This window comes from Varroa jacobsoni, unplaced genomic scaffold, assembly GCF_002532875.2.
Source record: "Varroa jacobsoni isolate VJ856 unplaced genomic scaffold, vjacob_1.0 scaffold_257, whole genome shotgun sequence".
Lineage (NCBI taxonomy): Eukaryota > Metazoa > Arthropoda > Arachnida > Mesostigmata > Varroidae > Varroa > Varroa jacobsoni.
Window position 1 is genome coordinate 2,049 of NW_019213159.1, and position 10,729 is coordinate 12,777.

At 40.9% G+C, this 10,729-nt stretch overlaps 1 protein-coding gene across 2 annotated transcripts in view; it reads left to right on the forward strand.

Moving 5' to 3' along the window:
* The first annotated feature begins 7,882 nt into the window (after positions 1–7,882).
* Positions 7,883–10,729, forward strand: part of hig (locomotion-related protein hikaru genki) — a 100,945-nt gene continuing 98,098 nt past the window's right edge. Inside the window, exon 1 of one of the 2 annotated variants that reach the window (XM_022830193.2) lies at positions 7,883–8,009. In XM_022830193.2, the coding sequence (XP_022685928.1) occupies positions 7,949–8,009 (61 nt within the window). In that variant the 5' untranslated portion in view covers positions 7,883–7,948. The remainder of the gene's footprint in view (positions 8,010–10,729) is intronic. The other variant, XM_022830194.2, reaches the window with a different exon arrangement.

Sequence of the window (10,729 nt, forward strand, 5' to 3'; positions counted from 1 at the left end):
ACTTCGGTTGAATTATTTTGTCAAATTGACAAAGTGATCCGTGCACGGGTCTGGAGTGGGTGACTCGGTAGGAATATGCAGGTTTCATCAACTATCTTGCTATGTTTTAGATCGTCGTCGTGTATTCTTTAGATTTTAGACTCTGCGTTTGTCAATGTTTCACAAATTAAAGACTACAACAAATTTCTGCAGATATGTTCTTACTTGTGAAGGACGAAAAACGAACGAAATCCGAAGTCTGACGGCTTCAAAGGCCCTTCTCCGTTATATGGAGGTTTCTTTAGTCCGCTGTGTATGCTTTCAGTCAAATTTCTCTCATGAAAGCACATCACTATGTGATATGAACGCTAGGGTAGCAGACTCATCACAACCTTTGCGTATATAACTATTTCTATGACATTTCCAAGAACAGCATTTCCTCAAGTACCTAAATTCTTAGTTGTGTCTCAAAGATTGCGATCAAGCTAACGAGAAGATGCCTGGCATGGGTCTTGCGCTCTGTTTTAAGAACAACAATCCAACTTTAGCAGTGGGAGCTTTTGAACGTCGTCGTCTCATTGACAATTTGAAAAGGCCTTATACCAGAGTACGACTTTCGCTACCAACGTCGGTCTTACAAGTACGTTTGTAAGAGACGGGAGGTTTCGTGGAGGGCAAAGCATCAAACACAATGATTTCGACATACACATTGCATTCAAAATGGCTTCACCTTACAATTAAGGGAAACGTTCAGTTAAACACAATACCAGAGGTGATTTCCTGGGAGTAAGTAGTTCATTGTTTAGTCGTTAGCTTTGTTCTGTGTCGGTAAGCCATAAACAAGTTGTTTCTCGTCTAGTTAAAATTGAACGTAATGAATTGGTTATCGTTTATTGAAAAATCAATTTCTAATCTTCGCTCGTATGTTTTACGTATAGTCCAGCAGTTGCTATGTACGATTGAAGTATATAATGGTGATCATATACCTGGCAGTGCGGCACATGTCTTGGACTAAACACTTAGAGCCTTTTTGCGCCTGAACAACATATAGTGCACTGAATTAGAAATCTTATACTGGAATAGCTGATTTGCTAGACAAGACCTCTCGCTTCCATACTTTAATTAGCCTGACTATTATATAGACGTTTCATTAGTTAAATTTAAGCACAATTTTCGGAAGAAACAGAATATATAAACAGAAACATAGTTAGCCCATTATATATTGTATACAATACACTCTATTATAGTTTGATAAGAACAACAATGATAAAATTCTATTATATTAAAAAGGGACATATATTTCCCATTTGACGACCATCCGTGAGTCCGCTGTGATTTCTATTTCGGTACCTCAGTCTCTGATGCCCTAGTTTACTAGCACAGCCTTCATCCTCATCTAGCCACTGGTACCGTTAGTTTGACTCTTTTTTCAGGACTGGGAGACGGAAAAGAAGGCAACAGTACCTATAAGTTATCAATAGCGATAACAGAAAAAGATTGACCCAGCCACTGAGAAGTCATTTGAGCGAACCGACAATGCCGTATTTATATATAGCTCCTATTGTGCCCGCAACTTTCAGGTTGTCGTAGGTTGTTGTTCAGGACGTCAGCAGCGCAAATGGTACCTTCAGCATTATATACAAAAGCAGTTCTAGGCGCAAAAGCACCAGAAATGGCTTTCACCATGACAATCGCCGCCAAAAACACACCCGGCAACAACAGCATATGTATGTGACAGAAGGCCACAAGGGCAAGCTACAAAATGGCCTTTTTGGGGACGGTGCCCCTAGGTTCTGTTCTGGCTTGCGTAAAGTTTCGTCCAGTCCCCCAGTTTGCTTCGTTTTTCCACTTCAGCCTTTGTAGCAGCATAAAGGGACAACGCGGTAATCACAATAGCTGCTGGTGCAGCAGCTCCGCCATCAATTGCGACGAGAAACAGAGTGTTAGTAGAAAAAGCAGGGCTAAAATTGTACTTCACCTGAGACTGGCACAATCTGATCGAGAAGCGTGGGCCTTCGGCGTTTGCTCTTTGTGGACGCCTCCGTGGGCGACTGTTGTGCAACTTTTTTTTGTCAATTTGCGCGTGCGCGAGTGCCGTGCGTGTCTGTGTCAAACTGCTGTATACGTGTAACGCAATTGTAAGGTAAAGTTAGCTAAGAAGGGCGTTTCTCAAAAGTTAGAAGATAATTTAATATAATGTAATACGTCTGCTACTAAATCAGCTATTGCCTAAAGTGGGCGCGAAAACGTGCATACAGAAACTGATGTGAAGCCGGAATGGGATAAATACACACAAAAAAGGTTAGCAAAATCTGTTTGATATTTGTTTTTCGTAATCTCACGAATATTGAGGGCTCGTTCTAGTCTCTCGTTAAAAGCTGTGTGAAGTTAGGCTCCATTGGCATTGATGTTTAGTAAGCGGTTTATATTCAGCAGCTACGGTACGCACGTCGTCTCGTCCTAATCGTCAAGCTGATTCTATTGCGTGCTAAAAATTTATAATCATTTGGAACCTTCGTTTATATATCCTCGATTGTTTTTTTAATATAACCATCGCGCACCCATAAGAAGATCGTATAATCCGTGATTTAGCATAGTTAATTAAGAGAATTGCATTCACGGAAAGATACATGCTTCATGCAGCAGCTCGACTGAGGCGTCAGCTGAAAAACTTCAATACGCTGTACATGCGATCGAAGTAAATAATGCGCTTGGCGAACATGCTTTTACTGAGCTTCGTGGGTTGGAAGTTGCATCGCGAGAACGAGACGCGTCATTTGAGGCGTAGAATAGCCGAAATAAAATTTTAACATTACACAAGTTATGAGATGTTATTGTCGATTGGAAGTCTACTCGGCTTCTTTATATAACGATAATATTATAGAACCAATGTTATTCTGCACTATTAATGTTCTAACGACCTATACAGTCACATCAATACTCCAGCCATAAACATAACTCACAAGTACTGGTGCCTCCTCTAGAAAGCATCATTTTAAAAACACATAATATTTTGTTTGGCCTATTACGTTGGTTCTATTTTTACCTGTCATTGATTTTATGGGCTTCTTCGATTGAACTTTTCCGACAGAATCAATATTTACTAGTCAATCGACACTGATCAGGCCTATGCAAGTACTTTGCTCATTCCTTTCCAGATTCTCTACGTCAAGCCAAATTTGTGCGTCAGGCGAGTGTTGACCCGATTAGTTTTGTCAGCAGCTTCGAATGTAACGTTGTGCAAGCGAGCTAACAATTGCGGGGTCACGTATAACCATACCCCACGGCTTTATCTTCTCCAGGTTTCACGATGCGATCCGTCCTTCACTCTCTCCGCTCTGCCTGCTCCTCAGTGCCAGCCGTTACTAGTACGAGAGCGAGTTTCGCTGCCCTTTTTCTGGGTCGGAAATTGCCAATTGCCAAAGCCCTTCTCCCCTCGCCAAGTCCAACACAAAACTCGCCGGCCCGGTCGACGTCAACTAACTCAACATCTACACACGCATATAGAAAGTCGAACAAATGATCCACGAATGCCTTCCGCACTCCTGCGTCGTCACACAACCTTTCGATTAATTTCAAACGACACTGATAACGAAACCGTTTCTTTAAAGCCATTCCCCCGCTGAGCCTTTGCATTTCCCGGCATGCGGCCTGCAGTGTTACTTCAGCTGAACAACATCTATTGGGACAGTGGATCTGTCTGACCAGAATGTGGTGCTGCCTCGAATAAGGCAATGTACCGATTATAGAATTCTTTTCTGGACATTGGAAGGAGATTATACTCAATCGCCCAAGGTACATGTAAGCTAATGCTTTTAAGTACCACAGGCACATTTGGAGCGGAAGCATGTATTTGGGTGGGATTACTTCACGAGCTGCTGCAGTATTTGGGTCCGTCTCCATCCTGCTTTCTGATCGATCTATTTCGATTTGCCTATCTTTTAGGCTTTTGTCGTTTACTGTGTCTCTCAGGGAGAGTTACAATGGCTCAGTTGACTCCGTTAGCTTACATACAAAAGGATCAACAATCATGTCGCAATGCTAAGTACGTTTACGCTAACTTTGTTCAATATCAGCCAGAGTACCACTAACCCGCGTCATCGCCTAGCCTGTAATAATGAGTACGGCAGTCGCACGTAGACATGGAGGTTAAGGAGACCTTGCACCAGTTCTTTCGGATGCACTAGGCATGATCCAAATATCCTTCAAGAGCGAAGTGCTTAAACTTACTTGAATAGGGAGACCACTCTGCTTCTGAAGCAGCGAAAAGTCGACATGGAAAGAGAGACAACGAACGAAATATTGGAAAAGCAAAACAGAGGGAGACCCGTATACTCCGTGTATGCCGTTCCGAGTACTCGATATAGCACCTCAGAAGTAGGCCGGGTCCCTTGCCGTTTGGTAAAAGCAGAACAACAACGAACATGTTAGTCTACTTTTCTGACCCTTGAGAGCCACGAAAAGCTATAAGCAAATGAAAAGAAGCTAGAATCGCCGAATGGATAGAAGCAAAAGGTCGCTCGCAAAATACTGAAAACATAGGAGATAACAGGCGGCGTTCGAGGCATCCGGCAGTGTTGACGATGACTGACTGAAACGTTGACTGAGTATCTCAAGATAGTACATACTTTGATACTTCGTACACTTTGTTTCAAATCTAATCTGCGTGCAGGACTTGGTCACTTGGAACAGGTTTCCGATGCTATGAGAAAAAATAAAAGAAAACAGCATAGCTCGGGAAGTACAATACCATGTAAATCTTTATTCCGTGTCCAACAGTAGGATGTGCAAAATCCAAATCTATCGTGATAACCAATAGTCAAGGTGTACTATAATTTAAATCTAAATTGACAGTTCGAAAGTGACACTTTTGATCAGACAGAGTTACTTGTTATCTGGTGTTGGGTGTGTATCGTTCCGTCAAAGGACCAGCAAACCTTACTGTTTTTTTGTAACCTTACAGAATCTGTAATGCTCTGCCATTCACATAGTGAAGAAGTGGAGTTAACCTGGTCGGGTCGGATAGGTTGACCCCTAGCAAGGCGAGGGTTAGGTTCACACGCGATGAAGGAGGTGGTAGAGAACACGAAGTCTCTCAAACGTGACTTCGCTCTGAGAATTTTAACTGTCGAATACGAATACTCAGAAATGCCCTGCTCTATTCCAGACCCAGAGAGCCGTTTGCTGGGTTGAAGGACTGTAGCTGATAACATTTTTTACAGACTTTTAGCATAAGGTTCTTATTATTAAAAAAGTGTTATCCGTTCTGTGATTAAAGTAGAAAGTATATAACACCGTAAAAAACATTTGCTTCGACAAAAATAGGTTTTGACTGAGATAACTAGTTAGTAGAGCTGGAGGAACCCACCAAGGCGCTATGAATCAATTTTTGAATTCATATATCCTTACCGTTGAAAAAATTGAAGCTACCTGGAAAACTAGGTTTACTCCAACGGTAAGCGTACAATTTTTTTTAAGTAACTTTTGTCCTAACTGAAAAATTTATTTAACGTTTTACTTTACTCTATTCTGTTCTACCATAAACATTCTGGGATTATTTTAAGCGGACACGAGACACTATTACTATGTCTGATCAAGAACTCTAAAATAATGTTTTAAAGCTTTTTTACGATATGTATGCATTTGTTTGGAATTTAAAAATACCGACTTCGGCCTATCTCAGTATTTCATTATATATATATATATATATATGGTAGACAATACACCAAATTTGCGTTTGTACGATTTTACCGGCGTAGTAAGTCGAAGCTTATTCTTAACCTCGAGATAAAACAATATAGAAATCATATTTTCAGGTTTTTTTCATGTACAGATCATCTCGGGCACAACTCGACCACAACCTAAATAACACGTCTATATGGAAAATGCACACACCACTTAGAAAACCTAAATATATCTATTATTCATTAGGTGTTAGATACGCCTTTTGACACAAGAATTGTCCTTTCTATGACAGGAGACCGCATGACTCCGCTTAACAAACGCCGTAAATCTGTTTCTCACAAGTAACGAATACGTACTACTTTGCACTGATATGATGAACTGTCCGCGTTGTGTTCGTGTTTAAAAAAAAAAATTCCCTTGGAAAAAAACGGGTGCTTACCATTCGGATAAATGTCGGATCCCGTATGTTGTATGAATCAATTTTTTGATACCTATTGTTATGTGACACATCTGTTAACAGCATGTGGGTGAAATACGCGCTCATAGATATCATAAATATAACGATATTCAATGACATGGACAGCACATGTTTGTAACATTTACATGTTAGTAGCCTTCATCACAAGACAGTCGCTTTCTCAACTCAAGGTTCTCAGCGTGGAGATCAATAGCAATTATAATAATGTATTATTATACGCATAAAATGATTATATTGGGGTGAGCAATTTCGCCTATTATAATGTCAAAGGTACGTTATCTATTTGTCCACATTCTCTGCCTGCGTCGGCCTAGCGTTGATTTTATGTTAATTTTCATCTGTCCTGTTACGGCAAATCCATGGGATGGACCCGACGTTCGGGATTGATCTTGGGTTTCTTTTAACCAATCCGTTGACGCCAAATTAACCAGATTTATCGCATTGTAACTGTCTATAGGACACGACTGCCTCCACCTACCTAGCATTGGCTCGAGGATCAGATTCTGTATATCGTCTGTATTACACAAATAGTGGTGTACATCATAAAATACTCATGTAATCGTTGGCTTAGGTTATTCTCATGCAATAATGTCATGCAGCTAGCTATTTCATCGTAGCTATGGAACTGATCATAGATAGAGTAGACATAGGGGTCGTATAGTTGTCCGCGGAAAGCAAACCCTACCTATATTATTATCCTATTATATTTAGTTTGTCTGTCGCATCAACGCAATTTGGCTCCTGAACGTTGTATCGGGTTGTCGGTTTATGAGCGAATACTGCAGTAAGCTAAACGTGGCTTTGTTCTTTGGCCATCTCGTTCACCCCCTGCCAAAACGCGATAAGGCAGTATCCGCTGTAGCTGTAAATACGTATATAGTGTGTTGGTGATTAATAAAACTCCATCCACACGCATACGATGCTTTGATGTACGTCTGGTATATACTCGATCCTTCTTCTATGAAGAGGAATCGCTTATTTATAGACCTAACGTCGGCCATACCATCACAGTGTTTTCCTTTCGTCTGCGTTATTGTATTTTACCCTATTTACGTGGCGAAGGCGCTTCAACAATATTATGCTTTGCGTCGTACTCTTTCGTCCTGTGTTTCCACTGTACAAGCATTTCTGTATCGGTAGACAATCATCTCTTAAAACCATAATCGTCCCTGCCACTGGCGCTGTTATGATGATGAAATGAAACGTAAGCATCGTCATTTCTTCGATCCTGTTGTCATGCCACAACCATGGCCGGATTCCCGGGAACTTCTTTGAGCGGACGAATTGCTGCGCAAATAAGACCCTAGGATTCTAGAGGGAATGCAGGAGCCAACGGTTAAGTTGTTCTAGCGGTCCCCAGATCAATGGACCACTCGCCCGCTAGGACAACTGCGGGACTCGCGTGTCCTTATGCTGTACAATATATACTTTGATTTCATATATATATATATTGAAAGATCCCCGGGATAGGCGAGAAAAACGACTTAGAAGTCGAACTGAAAGTTGGTGACGTGAGAAGGAACGTCTGAAGCCTAAGGGTCTCGCCTTTCGCTGTGTGCTCCTGTCGCCGGCCGGTTAGTAGCAGGGTCAGTTCAACTGGGCATCGCTGGAGCGGGGGCCTTAGCTCCCAACGAAGCTCCGTGTGAGAGAGAGTCACATTAGAGAGGGTCGCAAGATTCAGTAGATGGGCCTCTGCTAGCAGCTCCCCCTAGCGGCGTCCGATATTGGAGGAGCCAGAGCAGGCACGGGCCAGCACGTGATCGACTCGATAGTCAGTGAACGCCACCCTGGTAGGCAGGATGCACGATGCGTGCTCCTCTCGAGATTTTGATTATGGTCGCAAGTGTTCTCGCACCGCTTGGACAGGGTGAGTTAGCTAACAGAAATATAGCACCATTTGTTAAGCTACCTATATCAGCTTAGTGTAATTATGTTATGTGAGAATTCAGTACCTAAACAAGAGATCACTGTCTGTTTCTTAAGCGACGTAACGAAACTGCCGTGTGTGGGTGGAAGAAAAGCTGCAGTGATGCGTCGATCAACAGATTTTTAAGCAATACAACAACGAAGATACACATCAGCCTGAAATTGAGTGATATAGTTGCCATGTCATGCATTGTCAATACCAATTAACACTTCGGAGGCAGAAGTGATTTACGAGCTATGTGTCATGCCAAGCAGGATAAACGCGTTGTCAAATACGTTGGCAGCTTCAGATCAGTTATCATTAAAAGTTAGCAAAGCTTGTTACCAGCCATAACAACTAGACCGGTACGTCATAGCTAATTGACGGCGTAAACGATTAACATTAGTACTACTAGTAATAGTAGCACTCTTTATGCCGTAAATTTGCAAAAATCAAAGCAAAATCGAAATGAGCGACAAACATCTGCCCCAGGGGTTTTTGGTTCCGCTTGACTGTTTTTCGGCAACACGACAAATTGCTACTTGTCGTTTTGTAGTAAGTACTGCTTGTGTTACGTGGTTATTTTATGAATGAAATTTTCATGATCTCTGTAACAGATAACATCGTCCATTCTACGAGGTGATCGCTCTTACTGGTAAATAGGTGTGTGGGCTAGCGAGTATCCATGGATTTACTCCAATGGAGCGGGAGTTCTTCGCGTACTTTTATCCGTGGGCGTCTGCTCTATTGTATTGTAACGTAAGCCCAAGTACCGGACGCCTAAAGCAGCTTAAGCAGCGGACGTAAAAACACGAAGAACAGCACTGTATGATAATTATGTAGGCAATGGCTTCGTATACGATAGTTGAACTTAGCGCGTAAAGCCAAATGCTTTGTTGTTTATGTATTAATTACACTGCTACTAGTTAGACCGGCAGATGTCGTTCATCAAACATTGCAATAGGAAGACGATCCTATTTATAAGATCGTTGTCTTAGGTCGGGGGTAAAAACTACTCAAGAAGATACATGTTAACACACAGCAATAGCCGAAAATAAGACTCGATTTTTTTTTGTTTGCAAAGCAGAGCTCTGGACGCACGAAACGTTATCTTACCAGCCATGACAATTAAAGCTTCTTGACTGTGTATGATGCCGAAGTAAAGTTCGGCACACGCCAAGATTCTCGATATTTTTATATACAACCAATAGGAAAATCCGCATATTTTTCTGAGCACGAAAAAAGATGGTTAAGTTAATGAGTTGTTCAACTCGAGAAAGGGATTTGCATCAACTAAGTTAGTCTATTGTGCATATATGCTATCAGGTATACATTGTTAGCATTGCACGACTATATATACAGGAGCTATAAATAATGAGTTTATCGCACAGTAAAAAGCATGCAGCCGTCTACGATTGCCAACCTGCTGCCGCTTACACGTTGATCATAGGAGACTTTTTAATATCATTAGCGGTAGATACAGCTTTTGTATGTCTAAGCGTCATATACTTATTACTTATATAAAAGCATTCGCAATTCTATAAAGAGAAAAACAAACTTCGACACTAAATATTGTTTTGAGTAGAAATATTAGGTATGCAAATTGAGTGATTCTATGGTCATAACTCTAGATAATAGGTATAGCAAAAAAAAAAAAAACATTGAGCTTTGGCAAATCGTGGGCCGTTCCGCTGTATGTATTTATTCAGATGTTTCTTACTTGTTAGTATTCAGGGGAGAAAACGACCTTTCGGATTTTATCTTCGCACAGACATGATTGATTTTTTTAGAATCACGTCCATTATATGGGTGCAGTTTCTCCGTTGCTGAACTAATCCATGGAATGAATGTTAGAATAACCGCATACGTATTTCGAACAAGTTGGAAAGCTATTCTATTAAGGCTCAAGGCAAATCGGTGTGTGCAAATACATGGAGCGCCTTGGAAGAAATAGCCCAGACCAAAAATTATACATAATATACATTAGGAACACGCAAGCAATATTAATAATAAACGATGGCTTTTGCCAGGAAATCGTCGTGATAAAAAAAAAATGGGGAAAATTGGGATATCTTAGGAAACTCACAGAGAGGTTTAAACGTGCGACAAAGCTAGCGTCTTAAGCGATAACAGTATAGTAGTGGGTGAAACTGTTCCAGGATCGATGAACATAGTAGAAAATTTAGGGCTAAAAATAGGAAAAAGCTTTGAGTAAAAAATGTCTTTCCTACTCTACATTTATTTGTACGTAAAACAAACTTCTCAACAACCTTTAATATAGCAAGCTACTATATAATGCTGCCGTATCCCCACTTGACGCGTCTAATATTCATTTGTCACTATAAACAGTCATGGTAGAGGAACCTAAATGAAGCAGAGAAGAAGGACCATTAATTTAATTATGATAAAGAAGCGATTTTTTGTTAAAGTAAGCAAGTTGGTGATAGAGATTTAACCCCACGGTTTCGTAGAAGACACATTCGATATTTCGAGGATTTTAAATACTGAAAAGGGCGAGACACTGATCAATCTGGAAAAAAAATCCCAAGTTTTGGGAAGTTGATAATCTTGGCATAGACATTCGAAATGGAAATTTTGAGTTAGGACCGTAAAAAGGGTCCAAGATCATAGGACCTATACGTACAGAGCACACTCTGATGGCTATAACAAGATTTTGATAA